The 20,167-nt window shown below is 41.9% G+C and overlaps 1 protein-coding gene across 1 annotated transcript in view; it reads right to left on the bottom strand.

Annotated features, from left to right (window-relative positions):
* The window catches only part of LOC146185562 (uncharacterized), a 38,141-nt gene that overhangs the window by 14,715 nt on the left and 3,259 nt on the right, over positions 1–20,167 (bottom strand). Inside the window, exons 3-10 of the mRNA XM_084606501.1 lie at positions 19,295–19,358; positions 18,633–18,709; positions 18,433–18,534; positions 15,380–15,581; positions 13,154–13,300; positions 10,589–10,690; positions 8,967–9,070; positions 5,938–6,262 (exon numbers count right to left, since the gene is read on the bottom strand). Of these exons, the coding sequence (XP_084462627.1) occupies positions 5,938–6,262; positions 8,967–9,070; positions 10,589–10,690; positions 13,154–13,300; positions 15,380–15,581; positions 18,433–18,534; positions 18,633–18,709; positions 19,295–19,358 (1,123 nt within the window). The remainder of the gene's footprint in view (positions 1–5,937; positions 6,263–8,966; positions 9,071–10,588; positions 10,691–13,153; positions 13,301–15,379; positions 15,582–18,432; positions 18,535–18,632; positions 18,710–19,294; positions 19,359–20,167) is intronic.

The following is a 20,167-nucleotide window of genomic DNA, read 5'->3' on the forward strand; positions in this document are numbered from 1 at the left end:
AAATTTTTCAAATTCTTAATGTAAAAATATTTCAGAACTGCAAATTTCCACAAAACACGTATTTTAGAACAAAGTGCGCAATTATCTTCTTCTTCTATAATTGAGATATATTTTAATAGCAACAGGAGATGTCTGCCTGGTGGTGAGCCTAGCATGCTACTCCTGATGAGGGTTGAGGGATGAGGGTGACAGTGTGGGAGGGGAGAGGAAAATGAATGAAAAAAATAATAATAATAAATCGGTGTCGCACACTTTCACATGCACATAATCACACACAGATGAGTTTTAAAGGGTCGCGATCAAGCCTGTATCCTTGAGAAAAGTTAATAAGGCCTTTGTAGTTCGCGCAGCCGACGACCTGTCGCACCAAGGACCGAGGACATGTTCAAAACGCAAGGTTGCGTCTATAACTAAGCCTAAATTATTACTCAGCGTCCTGCGATGTGCAGTAAGCCTTTGACAGGAGGTTACCAAATGTTCGAAATCCTCACACACATCACATGTAGAGCATGGAGGGTTGCTGGTTATACCTATTTTATGTAAGAAGTAGTTTGTGTATGACACATTCAAGCGGATTCGGTGTATACAGTTACGATGGCATCTGTTCAAATTGTGAGGAATTCGAAAGATGCAAGTGGGATTTATTCGGTGTAGAGGTCAGTATTGATGGTTCAGGTCACACCACAGAGCGCTGCAATCGTCATGATTCAGTGGCTACAAGTCTTGCTGCATATCTTCGTGAGAATGAGATTGGAGTTGTCTTTGAGGAGTCTTCTGGTAGTACTTTTTCAGCGGCGTCGGCATAGTCATTGCCTGCAATGCCGCACTAAGCAGGTAACCACTGTAACACAATGCAGTGACTCAGGTCACAGGCCTCAGTGTGCAGCTTATTTAAGTCAATGATGAGCTCTTCCTGAATTCTTGATAACTTAAGCAATTGTAGTGCAGCGCGACAATCACTGAAGATAACCCATGCTGCAGGGGGTTGTTGTAGAATATATATAATAGCTTCTCTCAGGGCTGTTAACTCAGACCCCATAGCTGAAGTGCGGTGACTGAGTGTTATCGAGATTGTGGTGTGCACTGATGGTATCCACACGCCGATGGATGAAGAAACAGCTGTAACAGAGCCATCAGTATATATATATATATATATATATATGCGGCAATGTTGACTGTAGCATGCACAGATGTGCTCAAAGGATCCTGGGGTGTAAGCTTTTCTTTTGGTGCCAGGTATAAGTTGTCCAAATTTGCCATGAAGCAGACCTCCATGGTGGGAAAGATTACGGGACTGCGCGTTGATATTGTGCAGGCAGTAGATGGGAGAGTGCTGTCATACTTTGCTCTGAAAATGGATGGGTAGATCCACGTGCAAAGCACAGCTGGACATGAAGCAGCTCCTGTGGTATCATCACGGTTACAGATAGACATCTGCTCTCCGCCAGAGTACCCACTGTGGAGGTGTTCTTTGGAAAACTAAGGAACACTCTCAAAGCTTTGGCCTGCATAGCTTCAAGTAGTTTTATGCTTGCCTGCGAGAGGCCCTGAAGAACAGGGAAGCTATAATGCAGACGGCCTTCACAAAGTGCTCCATAAAGTCGTATTAAGGAATCGGTAGAGCAGTGACCTTAAGTCGTTGAACATGTATAGGAGTGCTAGCAACTTTCAGTACGTAACGGGAGAGGTCACGTGAGAATGAAATAGCTGCGCACTTTTCTGGAGATATAACATCATCATCATCATCAGCCTGATTATACCCACTGCAGGGCGAAGGCCTCTCCCATATCTCTCCACTTAACCCGGTTCTGTGCTAGCTGCATCCACTTGACCCCTGCGAATTTCTTAATCTCATCCGCCCACCTAACTTTCTGCCGCCCCCTGCTACGCTTTCCTTCCCTTGGAATCCAGTTTGTTACCCTCAGCGACCATCGGTTATCCTCTCTTCGCACTACATGTCCTGCCCATGTCCATTTCTTCTTCTTAATTTCCACTAGAATGTCGTTAATTTGAGTTATTTCTCTGACCCACTCTGCACGCTTTCTATCTCTTAATGTCACCCCTACCATTTTTCGTTCCATAGCCCTCTGGGTTGTCCTCAACTTAAGTAGAACTCTCTTGGTTAGCCTCCAAGTTTCAGCCCCATAGGTGAGTACAGGCAAGATGCAACTGTTGTATACTTTCCTCTTGAGCGATACCGGTAAGCTGCTAGTCATAATCTGCGAGTGCTTGCCAAATGCGCTCCATCCCAATCTTATTCTTCTTGTTATTTCCTTTTCATGGTCCGGATCTGCGGTTACTACCTGTCCTAAGTAGATATATTCGCCTACTACTTCCAGTATTTTGCTACCTAATGTAATCTCCTGTTCCTTCCCAAGGCTGTTGAACATTACCTTAGTCTTCTGCATATTGATTTTCAAGCCTACCTTTCTACTTTTCCTGTCTAGGTCATCAATCATTATTTGCAAGACCTCGCTTGTTTAAGAATAATGCAACGCCCTCTATTGCTTTCTGTAGTCGAGCATGCACAATGCGCCTGTTTCTTCCGGAGCATCATATGCAGATGTCATCTGCGTAGAGGTAGATTTCAACAGTAGGTGACAAGGAGCTGTCCAAACCAAGAAGAGAGATACTGAAGAGGGTTGGACTTAAAATCCCTCCCTGAGGAACGCCACGAGGCACATGATGTAGGGATGTGTCACCTTGATTCGTTGGCATGTAAATTGTCCTATCACGAAGATAATCAGAGAGCCAGCTGTACATTCGTCCACCAATACCAATCGAACGCAAGGCTAAATGAATCGCCTCATGCATGACGTGATCAAAAGCTCCTTTAACGTCAAGGAAAATGGCAATGGTTATAGACCGCTCAGCTTTGCTGCGCCTGACGCAATTCGCAAGAGCAATAACGTTATCAATACTGCTTCGGTCTTTTCGGAAGCCAGACATTGGCGGGGGGTAATGGAAAGTGCGAAGTAGAAGAGCTGCCGGCCTCTGACTGTCGATCTGGCGGCTTCCCAAGCAGGATGATGTACGTTGCTAAAAGATTCAAGCTGCTCGTTGGGGGGAAATTGAAGGACACCATCTGGAGCCAGAGATTCAAATGCTTGCCTAATTGCCAGCGGATTAAAGCGAGTAATACGGTATCTGGCATCTATTGATTTTATGACTACTGTAAGGTTGCACTTGGGTGCTTTAGAAGTGCTGGATGCGTCGACATTGAAATGCGACCTCCTCGAGCTGCGACGACACTTCGAAGCCACTTGAATAAATCTGTCTGGCTCTTCAGCAGACTTCGCAGCAGCATATATACAGGTAATGGCAGACGACGAATCTGAGCTATCAGTAAAATCATCCTGATCTGCAAGCATCGGCTGATCCCAGCTTGCAGTGTAAGAACCAGATGCGTGTTGTAGATGAGTGTCAGATGATGAGAGTCCTGAAGTACCTGGTGATGGCAGGTGACCGCATGATACACACGTTAAGATGACGGGTGATGGTTGCAGAGCTGGGACAGTCTGCAGAAGTAGGCCTGACGCGACGCCAGAAGAAAACTCAGGTGATGATACAGGGTGCGGCATTGGCAGAGCCGCACCCGCCGCAGATAACATGTCAGGGTCTTGCAATATAGGTTATCTGGGACAAATATACCGAGTATTGATTGGAAAATCAAACAGATTTCGCAGACACCAGCGGGCACAGCCCGACAGCTCTCTGACTTCTTCATCTCTTCTATAATCAAAGAATATCAGCATTACGAGTTCAGCTAAAATTAATAGCGCAGCAACTCTCGCTTGAAACAACATTCGCTTGTGCGGGCAGGTATTTTTTTTTTGTTGTGGTAAAAGCGAAAAAATTTTCGATGCAGGAGAATATTGGAGAATACTGGAGGATACTGGAAGAAATCGAAGCAGAGAAAATTCAAATTAATGGCATTGCTCCACCGACTGTCGTGACCATTTTGAAAGACCGAGATGAGATTGTCAAACTTCATTGAATGCTGAACATGAGGTCATATCAAACTGCTGTTTTAATGCACATTGCTCGGTGCAGTGATGTACCTACAAGGCGTTCTGCAAAGTAGAAGGTGTAGAGGTGTTCCTATTCGGCCGTGTGTGCTGCATGTGGCAAAAGAAAACGATTTCTTCAAATAAAGCCAAACATTTTCATTTGAGATTTTGCCTGGCTGCACATGTGCCTACTGCTAACATACATCATTTTCATACCTAGGTTTGACCACTGGCTTATAACCGCAAGTTTTCCGTAACAACAGTATTTTAAAATAGCAAATGATTTTTGCCGCCACCTCATCATTTGACTACTACATACTGTGCCACGTGATGGCCACCTTTGTTGCCACAGCAACCGACGCGAGTTCCGCTGATCGGTACGCTCTCTCTGGTAGAGTGCAAGAGTTTTTTCAAAGTTTCACTCTCTGCTTTTCTCCTTTCTCTGTGCGATCCTCTGCAGTTTAACGCTGATGCTGCCATTGTATGCACTAATTATGACTCTTTAATTAAGCGAACAAAGCTTTTGCTTCAAAATGTCACTGATAGTAGACCTAAACCAACCTTGGAAAAAAAAGAAATCAGCATAGGAACTGCAGATAAACAGTAACAATGAAACCAGGAATATCAATACGCTCACCCCAAACGTAATGAAAATTACTTAGTTTTTTCGGAGCGGAATGCTGCAATGTGAACTTACATTCCTTTTCTTAACGCAATAAAATTAATGCGAGCAGCTGCTTTGGTGCAAACACAGCAAGAACACATCTGAATACAATACAGTTTGATAGGAGTCACGTCGAAATACTGTTCCTTGGGCAAGGTAATGAACACCCCATCCAAAAATCAACTGCGAAAAAAGAAAAAGGACCACTGGGGCTCGGTTAAACCTACAAAAATGGTATTGTGATAAAAGACACAATCACTCCTGTCTCCACCCCTTCTGTGCTTCATGCTGAAATTAATCTCTGGTTTAAAATGACACTAATTAACTGATCCGCTCACAAATGAGTGCCTATTTTCCTATTTTTTCATGAGAGCTAGCAAGCAAGCAAGCAAGCAAGCAAGCAAGCAAGCAGAAATGTGCTATAGAGGGAATAAAAACGTTAACGGCAAAGTTTTGCTAAAAAAAAAAAAAAAAAAGCAAAAACATGAGCATGTACACCAAAGAGTAGGAACAGTACAAAACCACGAAGCTTGTTTCATCCTTCCCAATTATGACCACGTGTCGAGTGCCGCATTAGAGCACCCTGTCGTACAATGCTACACCCGTTTCTTTAAAGAAGCACTAAGTAGGACTACATCCAATTTATTGGCCACAGTAAAAACTAATTCTTCTACTCTTTCTCCCTGTTCTGACATTGTCTGGCAGACTAATTTACAGCTGAGAAAATTGCATTAAAATATCTTCCCATCAGCTATTTCAAATCCTTGACTGCTTTGCTGAAAAGTATGGACTGCCACCATGTAATGTGACCTCTAGGATCTATGTCCAAATTTCAATTCACACACACATTTTGGTTTCGAAACTAGTCGATGATGGCAACAACTGATTTTCGTTTCCTTTGGTATTTAAGCGATTAGGCTCAGTTTGTCATTAGTGCACCTATAAGGTATACATATAACCTAAATCTCAATTTGAAAAAAGTAATCCTTCAGCTTCCTGCCGACCTCCTTCATTCATGCCGGCCTCCTGCCCTCCCCACCCAGATTCCTTATTGCTGTAATCGACGCTATTCTCAGCACAACAAACCACAAGTGATACTGAAAATGTGTGATTGCATTCTTGGTTCATTTGTTGCAATGACTCTTCTTACAGTCCAGCTCTTCACAATAAATGCTTGCAGGACCATGAGGGTATTTTGTAATAAATAAATAAATAAATAAATAATAATAATAAAAAAACAAGCAAACAGCCTGATCACCTTACCGCCTTCTTCGCCTGCGTCGTCATGGCCTCCTTTGTTGGCTGCAAAGTGACCGTCGGCGTCTCTCTCGTATCCATCTTCCCCGAAATCGTCCTCGTTTGCCGGGGTGTCACGACCGGCGTCTCCCGCCTGTACGAGGTTTCTATCCCCTGGCTCCTGTTGTGCGGCATGCTGCTGAGAACTGCTCTCCGTGCCACTCTGTGCGCCATCCTCGGTTTCCATCTGCTGCAAGCGCTTCATCAGCCTCTCGAGGACGGCGTTCATGTCCGAATAACTGTTGTCCTTGAACTGGGCTCCAGCAGCTTCCTCCGGGAGGTCGCCTTCTCCCTTTTGAAATAAGCAAGTTTCGACTTCAGGGCAAAGACCTTCAACGGAAAACGTCAGTCAAACTATACCATGACAGACAGGCTTGACGCAAGACAAAAGTAGTCAGAATAAACAGGGCATCTTTAAACTGCACGAGTGACATATCTATGTTATGCGAAACAGGTGCTTGACCACTTAACTGAGGAATTTATTTCTTTCCCTGCACGATGCAGCCTGGAGAGCTATATGTTTTATCGAAATCAACTCGAACACAAAACACATGAATCAAATGGAATCGACAGAATGCAGAGAAATCTCGTTAATACGATCCCACTTAATATGTTTTCCAGCATAGAACAATTTTTATTTTTATTTATTTATTTTTTTTTTTTCATTGCTAGCCGATGCTCTATAGAGGCAACATATTTTTGTATGCCTAATATGATTGTAATTTCGCGTGGGAACATATTTTTTCACGAAATCTCCTGAGGGCTGCCACTCTTGGAAAAGTTTTCAGAGCACTAAGCTCTAAATGCCCTTTGCGGCTTTGTCGCAGGTGCGGAGCAAAGCCATGAAACCGACTCGTTTCTACAAGTTCCAAAAATGCAAGCTTGTGGACAGGACAAGGTGAAACAAAAAGTCCAGTGCAAAACGACAAAAAGCACAGGAATTAAAGTAAGTTCTGTGCCAAGTACATTTTATTGCAGCCTTTTTGGGCCTATTTTGGATAATACAATTTTCGAATAATACATTTCAATTTTCCAGTCTCATGAGAATCATATAAACAATATTCCACAGCACATGTCAATATTGGAGCCAATCATAATCCTCTTTTTTTTTTATAATAAGGGCTTCAATCTCTACATGTCATCAAAAACAAGCGCTGCCATCAAGCATCAAGACAAGAGACACACACACAAACACATCCATACATACTATAATGGTTTATCGTACTACCACTGGGAAACTACACAAATGTTAATGCGACAGCTTTAAGGACATGTATGCTGCAATCTCAACATTTCTTACCCAATAAAGCTGATTTAAAGTTGGAGATCCAAGGTTAAAGGACTAAGCATTCAATGGAAAGAGCAGAGCCAAGTTGCACTGTCAATAAGTCTGGTACTACCTAGGAATTTTGTACCTCGACGTATGGACAGCAACAACAAATAATCACGATAAGTTTTGCTGCCACGCTGATAACAAGCTCACGATGTTGGTGTGACGACCTCAACAGTATTAGAGCTCCTCGAACATTGAACGGAAAAGCTGAGGTAGTGTGGTTTAAATAAAACAGCACTTGGCGTCACCACAGTTTTCACGTGATGAATGGCTTGACGCGGTGGTGGTATCAGTTTCATTTATTAGTCTTTCCTAGTTTACAGAGCCTTCGTTTAAGCAAAAACAGCCTCAGCTGCAGCTTCAGTAAGTTCTCACGCAATGCATTTGTGGCAGCTGTTTAAAGTCCCTAAATGTAGATCCGCGTGGCCTTATATCATTTGGAACTTTTTTTGCCAGGCTTCTGACAAATGCACAAAACAAACAAAACGAATTGTGCAAAAAAAACAGCAGTAACAACAAAAACACTAAATGCTCTTGCTTGTATGTTTAGTGAGCGGGCTGATCTCAAGACAAGTCTAGAAAAAACTTTCTTTCCAAAAAGGTATATAGTAGTCCTTTCTACGAAGACTTCAGAATGGGTTTTACCTTATTCTATACCGAAGTTTTCTAACCACTTTATATTTAACAGTATAGAGATTCTTTATAGAACAGTTCATTGGATTACATTTTTGGCATCCCCAGCACCCAGATCCATTTATACCTGAGCTCCAACCTTTTCTTTAGCTACACCCTTTATTTCGGGACTGAGCACGCCTTAATCACTTACATCGGACTGTTTCTGCATGCTCCCAGTCATTGTTCAGAACAGCAGACACCTGTATGCTTTTCTCTGCACACAAGTCAGGCAGGAAGAGATGGAAGCCAACAACTGTGGGATTCCCCAGCACCTCTCTGAAGCAGCTGGGGTCTCCCAAAAACTAAACAGGCCAAGCCCTGCTCTCATAAATTTTGCATTAAATTACCGAACTATATTCGACACTGAACGGAAACGAAGAAACTAAAATTAGGGATTCCTGCATGATATGTATCACGGTCTATTACACTACCTGTGGAAACCCTTTTAAAAGCCTCTCTTCTGATGGGAGGGTTAAAGTAAAGGTCGATGAAGCCACAAATAACAAAGGTGGAACTAGCCTTGCTAAGTTCTGCCGGCAATTGCAATTACTCCGTCATAGTGACGCTTGAAAAAAACTTAAGGTCGACCAAATAAGGTATGCAGCCAACGGGTCTCCACTGAACGTGCCTTCTCTATGATAGCGTAGCCGGTAACAGTGCATTTTTGGATCCCCGATTTCTACTGCACACTAAGTCAAGCCTAATACTATGAGGAGGAAGAGGTCAAGAGGAGAAGCTAAATGCAGTGAGACAAAATCCCCAGCAGCAGGACTCAGTAGCGAATGTCACACAGCCATCACTGTCAAATTCTCGAAAATCGGAAAGCGAGCGCAAGGGTGTCAAGTGACTGTCATAAACAATATACACTGTGGTGGGATGCACGGAAGGAGAATTAAAAACATAATAACCCAGCCCATGAAGTGAAACGAAAGTTTTGCAAAAATGCACTCACACGCTACACATGACCACGAACACCAAATGAACTGACCTTATTGAAAACTTCATTGAACTGCTTTGCCAAGTCGTTCTGCGTGTTCTCCTGGGCCGGCTCTTGACTGCTTTGTGTCCGCTGAGCAGGCAGCCCTTGCTGTCCTGCACAGGCAAGACACCACAATGACATGTCAATCCTTTTTTGTGAATGAAAGTTTGCTGCTCATTCTCTTTTTCTCTCCTGATGGAATCGAAACTTGTTTCGCTGACTTACCTTCACTAGACTATGATTGTCAAGATGCAAAACAGTGTATGTTTGCCTATGAACGCTAAATAATATACAACAGAGCCTTCTCTCGAATGTTTCGGTTTCAACTGCAGGCAGATGGATATGACGTCAAAGTTAAGTCTAGGTCAAGCGGGGGATGAAGAAAACTGCACCCTCATCGTTTCAATTCACAGCGACTCTATAAACCCAGCCTGCCTCAAGAAAAGGAATCCCAGTGATTGAAGCAGCAGCGGTTATACCACTGCATTTTTATCCCTCGCGTGACCTAGACTTGACTTTGACATTCAACTTCAACTGCGCTGTTGAAACTGAAGAGAAACAGGCGAGAAAAGAAATTTAATCTGAAATTATATTGTGGTTAAGAATTATATAGTGGATGAGGTTAACAAGTTCGCAGGGGTCAAGTGGATGCAGCTAGCACAGAACAGGGCTAATTGGAGAAATATGGGAGAAGCCTTCGCCCTGCAGTGGGCATAGTCAGGCTGATGATGATGATATAGTGGTCTCGGGCAAATAACACATGGTGATTTGTGTATACTAGTTAATTTTATACAACACTGCAAAGACAAAACATGCAACCGAAAAGTAGGCGTCTATACTCCTTTAAGAAATGTTTAAGAACTGCGGCTGTATTCAGGCCGACAATGAGATCAGTTACGGCTCAAATGTTACTGCTGCTGCTAGTGGCACGCTTAAATCTGAACAGTGCCCAACTTGAAAAAAAGTTGATCTCATTAAAGCAGCAAATTACACATTATGATTAATTCGCAAGTGTGCCCTTTGTAAAAACTGACATGCTACGACATACATCATTCAAATGTGACCTACAGACCAACGACACAGATGCCGTCAAGAAAACTAGCTTTTAACACTACCTCAGCTTTGTTCAACATGTGTCAAATGCTCAGCACGTAAGCTATATGCCCAAAAAGGCAAAAAAAAAAAAAAAAAAAAAACTAAGGAGGAGAAAGAAAAAGCATCCAACTTTTCTAATTCATCATGTTGTGTTATACTGCTCCTCGTATTTGTCAAACCCTCTTTGGCGCTTTGAGAACAAGCGACACACATCTGTTGTTTAGATACCCAACTTGAATCTGGCAGTTGCTGCAACTGGCATCTGTATTGTCCCCCCTCTCGCTTCCAATTTTCATTCATATCTCTAGTTTCTTTTTATGGATTGATCTGATATGCCATGAGTCGGAAAGATCTTGAGCTCTACTCACTTGCGCGAGTTTGCTTGGGCTTTGCGAAAATCCCATCTAAAGATTAGTAACAGTTGCCTCTGGGACACCTCTCTCTTACAAATAACTGCCACAGTGGAAGAAAAGGGGAGCAAACTTGAGCGTCACTAGTCTAAAAATCTGGCCGATAGTACTGACACTGCCGCATACCATCTCTGAGGAGAGTCTGGTCAACCCCAGAGTTTGCAGCAGGAGATCCTGCATTTGATGCTTGGTCGTCACTCTGACGTTCCGGTGCGGTAGTGGCTTGGTCTGAAAAAGAAGCACATGTAACCCAAGTTGCATGTAAGAACTGTAGAATGTGCGGAGGTCATATCGAAACAGATAGACGCTGTTCTACGGCATGCCGCAGCGTTTCGCCCAGGTTCGCCTCTAAGCGTGTTTTGTGACAACGGAGACCAGGAAGAGCCCCACAAGCGCTGCTACAATTGCAGCTATAAACACGGCAAAAACGACAACCGAGCTGTGGCAACGTCCCCGGCGTAAAATGAATGCTTCTGAAACGTCTGAAGCTAGGTGCGGTTCGTTAGCCCGTCGTCGTTCTGCCGTTACATGCCAATCTTTGAGGTATTTGAATACCTTTCTCCGATAAACTTTCAATTAAAATAGCACTCAGTCCCATATCTGCCTCATCTTATCATGCTTCACTTGATATTTTTACTCAATGCTGTTTCCCGTGGCACCATCTGTCTGAGCGCGAGCTCACTACGCAATGGTGATAATTTGTCACTTGGCAGCAGAGCATCTCGATGGCCCTCAAAAATTTCGATCGCCATTGACTCAATGGGCACTGAGATTGCCCATGTGACAAGGGACTTATGATACTCAAAAAAAAAAATTTCTTATCAAACATTACATTACTAAAATGTGAGATTTATCCCTCTGGTAGGAAGTCAGATTTACGACCTTCTCTTGTATCTTATAGAACTTGCTCAATGTTTAGTAACAATTTCGCCCCATCAATATAAAGCTTAAAAGACAGGCCTTAGCATGTACCTCTCGAATCCCATACATGCTCATTATTATAGTGATAACATACCACATTATGCAACATACTCCAAAATAAAGATATAAAGCTCTGTTTTAACTAAGCCATATGAATATGCTTGCATAGCCTAGGGGTAGAGTGTAACTTGCGACCCAAGGATCTTGGATTTTACAAAATTCATTCACTTAACATTAGTGAGCAGATGAGATTACAAAGTTTGTGGGGACCAAATGAATGCAGCTAGCACAGAACCGAGGTAAGTGGAGGAATATGGGAGAGGCATTCACGCTGCAGTGGCTATAGCCAGGCTGGTGGTGATGATGACATTAGAGAGGTGTAAATATTTAAATTGCCGAATACAGATGGAATACAAACATGCAGAAAAAGTGCCTTTGAATATCAAATACTGATGAGTGAGAAAGGAACTGAAAAATTTAAAACTTGCAATCACTGTTCATCCTGCTTGTTGATAATTCGAACTAAGAGAGCAGTCCCGGCCGACGTCCCCGTAGGTAAGCCTATGGTGTCAAATGCTCGTTTATTTGGACATGGGAAGGCTCACTGGTTAATTTTAACAGGGGATCACATCGAGATACAACCCGAGCAGCCAGCAACCGTCCGAATAGACCTCTGCGAACCTGATTGCGTGGAACAGCGGTGCTCACATGCTCTGGCAGGCATGAGAACAATGAGATGTTCTCCATTTCCATAATATACTGCAGTTGAATAGGTTTGGTTTTATTTGCTTTAACTTCACGCCATCCCGTGGCTGCGATAAGGCGCGTGCGCTGGCTGATCACCCCATTTTGGATGCTGCTTGGTGCGTTATTATTCTATTTTCATTTTGGGACGGAATCACACTGTTCTAATGCCTACGCATATATATTCCTCGCATACATTTACATGCTGCTTCCAGTATGCTAAAAACTGCGTGCTTCACCGCGCGCAGTACGCGGTGGGGCGTCCTCAAACCGAGGTGGGGCTGTTTAGTTAAGAGGTACCACTGCTACTGTGTCTCACTGTGAAAAAGATAGCGGAGGCCTTGATGGCTTTGGGCACTTCTTCAACATTTCTGACAGTGTGCACAGAGAAAAGCACTCAAGGAAACTAGGAAAATCCATTGCCCTTTCTTGGGTTTCATTTCAGACGCTTTCAACTATCATACAACTTGGTGTTCATTAGATAAAATTACTGTGATGCAAACAATTTTCAAATGACTTTTTTTTTTTTTTCTTTTTCATTCCCATTCGATATTTTGAACCTTCTTCACTGTTCCTTGAAGGCCAAATTAAGAAGGAGATTTTCATATATAAGAAGACTTAAGATATTCGGCAGTGTACGAATATTCGATAATTCTCGGTGTATTCTGTAGTTTCCGAATATTCGGAACTCCAAATATTAATATTTCAAATCAATTACTAAATAACAAACAAACACAATCGAATAATATTCGAAATCTAGAATATTCGCACACCCCTGCTTTATATATTTTACAAATCCTAATAATGTTTAAGCCATGTTGTAACCTTGTAATCATAATTTATATATTTCAATCACTTTATAATTCCACTCCTCCTTAAGTGATATCAAACATTTTGAACTAATCTTTTTCTCTACCCACTGCCAGCACTGCAAGGCTCTCCATGGAACATGTCTTAACGCATTCAAATTATAGCAGCTACAAAGAGAGCTGAACAACAGGCATACAGGAAAACAAACACACTCACCATCTTCGACAACGTCTATTATGGGCTTCCCTAAATTGGTAAGGCTGTTGACGGGCTCCTTCTTCACAAAAGATTTGATGGCTTCGAGGTTTTTCTGCTGTTCCGACAGCCACACTTTTCTCTTTTCTTCTTCCAGTCTCTTCTCTTCTGACAGGAGAAACAAACGAAAATTGTGTGCTACTCTGCTCGAATTGCTGTGCAAAAAGGGGCAGCAAATTTCACTGTTACCAACAAAGGAAAAACATAAACAAATGTACAAAAACAACCTCCTTCTCTAGTTAGATGGATGGATGATGGTTATGTCCCAATAAAGTGACTTGCATGCAATGTCACTCATGAGGCATAGGTCCAGACGCACACCAAATGGCACCCGTCTCTTGCATGGAATCAAAGGAGTTCTGCTACACAAGAGCAAACGCATGTCAAGCACATTTCACGCAATGTACGTCCTACATACAAATATGCATAAGCCTGTCTCAGGGTATCAACAGTGTGATTTATACACATTACGCACATTTGCTTCAGAGCAGGCTTTTAAGGCTGAGTCGGATAAAAAAACTGAACAACAGTGCCAGGAAAGCCACTCGGAAATTATTGTGGCAGTACTGATGGCTACCGAGTTGAGAAATTGAATTTCTCTGCCTATCTGCTCCTGATGAAAGGGTCTCTAATAATTAATGATCGCATATTAAACCATTTTACAAGAAAGAGTTCGGGAATCAGTGGTTATCAAAGTGTTAATTGGCAATATACTTGGTGCAGAAGATCTGAGAACACAATGTTGATTTAATTAAAGAGAAGAGTATCTCGAGCAAAAATAGACAGTGTTTTCTCCAAACTTTTGGAGCTTTTGCCCTAACTGTCTATTTCCACAATTACTATACTCAATGGATCTGCCATCTGCAGCAATAATCAATTCGATTTGGCTTCATAAACGGCTGCATGCTGGTATCGGGTGGTCGAAGACATGTTGATCATCAAGCCAGAAATGGCACACTTTAGCGAGTCTTTTGCATTATGTGGCTTTTTGTTGGTCCCTCTTGCAACAATGCACCAGACACAGACATATTAGCAGAGCGGATTTATATGTGGAGAACTAGGATGCCACAAGTTGGGACTGATGTGGTGCTGACGGCGGCTAACGTCATAACAAATGACTGAAATTTTGCGTGCATCAAAGTAGGCATCTCATCAGCACTTTTGCAGAGCCACCTGTCATTAGGGTGGTTAACTTCTTGGTCTGCAACTGATCATTGGCTTTTACAGTGTAAAAAAACGGTCAGATGGAAACAGAAATATTAGATGAATGTCCTCGCAAATAAGCTGACCTAGATGACCACTTGTGAGAACAGTCACTTGCAATGTAATAAAACATTGCCCTTGCAAGCATTACCACCCTGTCCGAACATATGCGACTGATCACAGATGTACCATGTGTTTTTCCGTCAATTTGTATTCATACAAACAGGTCAAAAAGCAATAGCCAAAACTCGAAGGCACAACTTTAACCTATGTCAAGATGTCTGCAAACAAATCACATCAAGCTTCATGATACAGACTAAAAAATATTATAGAGACAGCAAAATCAACTCCAACCCATCTAGCATACAAAAATTTAGGACAGGCACTTATTATGCAGAAGTCCTGTTTAATTCAAATTTTAGAACTGAATAAAATATGTTTCACTCCAAACAGTACTGTCCAACCTAAAATCCAAAATGCCAGGACTGACTGCATTTCCTGAGTGACATAACGCATTCGCCTCGTACAGTACAAAATAACATCTTTGAGCCAGCAAAGTGAACTTAGCTGAAAATGCACATTAAGCAAAAGCGAGGAAGCATTAAAGGGACACTGGGGAGAAATTGAAGATGGCCTGTATCGACAAACCACTGTGTTCTAACAAGGATATTTTCACTAAAAAAAGAGAGATTTTATAAACTACAAAAGGTCCAAAAACAAAACACAGCTGTCGCTGCCACCAATCGCTTTCAAGAGCAAGCTGTAATGATGACAAACCACTTTTTCATGCATGGATCAGTAAAGCTAGGCTACGTTGGTATTCCCTTCCGAACACTGATCACAAATTCTTTCAGGGCCATGAACCTCACAACTATGAGTTGACCGGAGAAAAAGTACTAAAATTTTTTCAGCCTGGATTTCACTTTTACTGGGGTCAATCAAGAAAGCAGAAAGCAAGACAACATAAGAGACATGATGACCTACTCTCTTTGACCTCCAGGTACCTCTGATACTGTTTTTCAGTCAGCCGAGGACTACACGAGATGGTGTGAGGCTTGGATGGAGAGATGCGCTTGAGTGGAGGGAAGGCACAGACCCTGGATGTGTGCACTGTGAAGACATAGCTGCAAGTCTCAGGCTCCTCCACACTGTCAATGTAGTCAGTCGATTCCTCATCGCAGTAATACTGAAAAGAAAAAAAAAGAAAGAGAAATCTAGAGCACGAAAGAAAGTCCACACATCCAGTTAATGTCTCTCACTGTTTCCCACAAGTTTTCACAAAACTTGTTTTCTCGTAAGTAACACGTGGATGACTCACACCATTTGTTTCCTCGTCTTGAAGAGGAGCGTGGCAATTTCACAAGTGGAAGTAAATGGGACTGCACGTCTCCTTGAATGACAGCACAATTCTTATCAAAAATGTCCACACTACGGTAAAATTTAAGATTCAAGCCTAGTTAACACAAGTCAACATGACCAACTATGAGTGACAGAGATATAATTGAATTCGCACATTTTGGTCCAACTCACAACGTCAGCCTATAGAGAGCACCACAGGGCAACAGCACCTTTATTATAGGTGACCAGCAATATAACCAAACATTTGTACACACATTATAAGTATACGATTTATTTAAGTGCCAGATGTTATGCTTACATTCCTACCCTTCGTGCATAGAGTACATACGTAACCAAATAAATACTTGTGATCAGTCTTTATTATGTTCCACAGTGTTACTGAGCTCAAACCTTAAGCACTATTTCCCGCTTGCTTTTCCACGTTTCAATGTTTGTTCAATGTTTTGTGTCATTTAGCCTTTTATACTTTATCTACATTTTCCCATTTCATGCCTATGGAAGGCATTGACAGCTACTATGATTTCTCCTATCCTAGTATTAGGTTTTCTAACCTGTTTAAATAGCACTTAGGAAGTCATTACGGGTACAGTAAACGCCAAAGGCAAAGAGTATGATGATAACTGCATGCAATGTCTCTAAAAATAGCCCCTTTATATAAGCAACCATGTCCCAGTTTCTATTGTGAAGTTCACCTTGTCTTCCTTAAGCAAAGAGGTCATTTGAAGTAGGATACTAATGAGTCTAATACCATATCCATTTGTGACCTCGACGGCTCTCCTATTCCTGACTCCGAAGTAGCTAATGTATTAAACGTGTTTTGTTCCATATTTACCCATGAACCTCTTCAAAATCCTCCTGATGCACCTTCTTACAATTATCCTCAGATGGTGGAAATAATCTTCAATCCAAGCGGTATCACTAAAATTACTGACTCGTTAAAAAATACATCTTCTGTTGGGGTTGACGGCGTCAACGCTAAGGTATTAAAGAACACTAAATACATTTGCAGTTTAACTTTGTCTCTCCTGTTTCAGCCATCACTAGCCACCGGTTATGTTCCAGAAGACTGGCAGATTGGCAAAATAATTCCCGTATTTAAGAAAGGCAACAGATCATCTCCAAATAATTATCGACCCATTTCCATCAGTTGCATCTGTTCCAAAATCATGGAACATGTTATTTATTCGAGCGTGGCTACCTTTTTGTCATCAGTTAGTTTCCTCCACCCTAATCAACATGGTTTTCGCAAAGGACACTCATGTGACACTCAGCTTGCTCTTTTCTTCCATGACCTGCATTCCTCCATTGACCAGAACATTCCTGCTGACGCCTTGCTATTGGATTTTGAAAAGGCATTTGGTAAGGTTCCCATAAGTGCCTAATACATAAACTTTCTAATCTTAATCTTTATCCGCCCGTGGTGGAATGGATCAGAGAATTCCTGGCTAATAACAACAATTTGTGTATGCAAATTTTCATTCCTCTCCAAAGTCTCCCATCCTCTCCGGACTAACTCAAGGATCTGTCATTGGACCTCTTCTCTTTCTTATATCAACGACCTACCTTATAACATCTCGTCTGTAATCTGCCTATTCGCTGACAACTGTGTCATATACCGACCAATAACTAATCATGCAGACACTTCAGGCCTGCAAGAAGATATTAACAAAGTGCTAGCATCGTGTGACCAATGGCTCATGTTACGCTGAATGCAAGTAAGACTTTCCAGCTATCATTCCACAGCCGCCGTAACTATGTCACCCCTTCTTATTACATTAACAACAACCCTGTTGCCCTTTCTGACTCCTAGAAATACTTAGGTGTCCATATCTCTTATGATTTAACCTAGACATGTCATGTTAACAGCATCACAAACTCGGCTAACCGGCTGCTAAGCTATTTACGTCACAATCTGGCACTTGCACCTTGTTTTCTTAAATTACTTGCCTACAAGACTCTAATTCGTCCAAAACTAGAATATGCTAGCGCTATTTTCAACCCTCATCACAGTAACCTAATAACAATCCTCGAATCCATTCAGAACCGCACCGCTAGATTTATTTTATCGGATTATTCTTACAGCAGCAGTATTACAGCATTAAAAGCACAGCTTAGCCTTACCCCCCTGTCATCTCGTCGCAAAACTGCCCGTCTCATTCTTTTTCATAGATTTTATTACTCGTTGCCTCCTGACAACGATGTAATCAGACCACCCTACCGCTATTTCTGCAATACCCAACCCAACGTTGTGTATCTCCCGCGCACGTGCACTGTCACATACCAAAACTCATTTTTCGTTCGCACTGCCAATGACTGGAATCACCTGCCTTATCAGCGACCTGCCACGCTTCAGGTCTTCAATCGAAGCCCATCTTTCAAGCCTTCCCTCATAAATATCTTTTGCCATGTTTGCCCGCCCCTCATGTAATGTCCCGGCAAGGGACTTTTGAGGTATAAATAAATAAATAAATAAATAAATAAATAAATAAATAAATAAATAAATAAATACCCTTTTTCAAGCAACTGCTTCAAGTGACCAACAATATTATTCCAATAAAAACAATGTTACGACGCATGGCAAAAGATAAAAAGATGCATGGGAAAGGGTGGCAAAGCAGAGTTTCAAGGCTTCATGAACTGAAGCACGAAGTGACAATGTAACGGGGCAGCCAGCTTACCCTAACTTCGGCCTTCCTCGGGACTCCAGTGATGTCACATTTGGAGCCATGGCTGTAGATCTGACTGTGGTACTTCTGTTGGCCTGTCTTGTTAAACTGCTCCTAGGTGCAGAGGACGAAGAAGTGTCTCACTCATCACTCAGATGCACACGAAGCACTGTTCACAGAGAACCGGGTGTACAAAGACACAATGGACATACCAAGTTTGTTTCGTTGCTCCAATCGAAGTCAGACTCGTAGATCCCGAGAAATATAATGGCACCTTCTGGCTTGCCATCTGAAGAGATACACACATTAAATACAGTCTACGCAGAGCGGAGAAGAAATGATGCGACTGAAAATTTATGAACACCGGATATTGTTTGGAAGGCTTGCTAGCAGATATGCACTGCTCTGGAAAACGGTCTCTAGGGCAAAAGAGTTAACGCAAACATTTTCAATTGCACTAATTCTACCACTGTAGCATCCAAAGCTACTAATCCTAACCGAGAACATATTTAGCATAGAAAAAAGGAATGACAAATGAATAAGCTTGTGACATCACTTAAAGAACATGCATTTTTCTAGGTGATGGGAAAACAGCATATGACAACATGGATACAAAGCCTAAGTGCGTATAAGCTACTTCCCCATCCTGCAGCCTTTTGTCTGAAATCCTACATGCAAAGTCATAATGACATCAGAAATGAAACTGAAAAGGTGTAAAATGAAAAAGAAAGAAAAATCTGACATTATTAGCAACTTAGTTGCATAACAGTTTCATAACCTTCATAAATGGTCAACACAAAAATGTCTGTAAGCTGAGCTTATCTTGACGAACGTAGTACTGCATGTAAGAAGGCAACATAGTCTAAGTCCTTACTTTCTACGTGGAACTGCTTGATCGATTTTCCGTAACAGATTTCATAAGTCCACCAGTTCCTTGTCTGAAAGAAATGAAAACCAGATGTAACATATCATGCAAGCACCTAACACTCCTGATATTTAAGCAAGACGCCTCATAAACCCGAGTCAAAAGTTTCTGGAATGTACTAATTAGCAAAAAAAGAAACCGCTTCAGCATTGTCTTTGAGAGCAGCGTCGAAAGCATACATGCAGCAAAAATCCGAGTGTGGCTTTCACATATTGCAGCATTAAATCTCTAGCAGCAATGCGCCCCGAATGCAAAGAAAAGAATTTTTTTGCCAATTATACTACATATACTCAAAACAGAACATATACAAATTGTAATGCACTGCAATACCATCGTGCCTTGTTAATGGGGAGACTTAAGTCGACCAAAACTGTCCATAAAGTGGTCATCCATAATAACGAGCTGTGAAAAAAAAATGAAAGATGTTCATTGAGAAAAAAAATGTTTGTAATGAATATCTGCTTCTGTGCTAGGCACTGTCTGACTGTTGTTGACGCTGCAACGCCAACGTTGAGCCATTTATCGGAGTGTTAAATATCAATACAACCACTGATGTGGTGAGGCTGGAACCTAGTCGAGCCCAGTCCTTTACTGCTTTGTATATTGACTGAGATGGCTTTTGCCGCTTGTATTCATATATATTTACCACTTTGCGTCTGTGTTCAGCTCTTTCTTTGGCATTCAACCCCTGCCATGCCAAAAAACAAACTAACATTGAGTTCTAGACATGTCATTTTCTTTGTACTTTTTTTTTGCTACGTGCTGTTCCTGTATGGTTTTACTGTAGGCGAGGTAGTCAAGATAGCAGGCTGCTGAGCAGAG

The sequence above is a fragment of the Amblyomma maculatum genome, chromosome 6 (genome assembly GCF_055883805.1).
Source record: "Amblyomma maculatum isolate TAMU_Amacu chromosome 6, ASM5588380v1, whole genome shotgun sequence".
NCBI lineage: Eukaryota > Metazoa > Arthropoda > Arachnida > Ixodida > Ixodidae > Amblyomma > Amblyomma maculatum.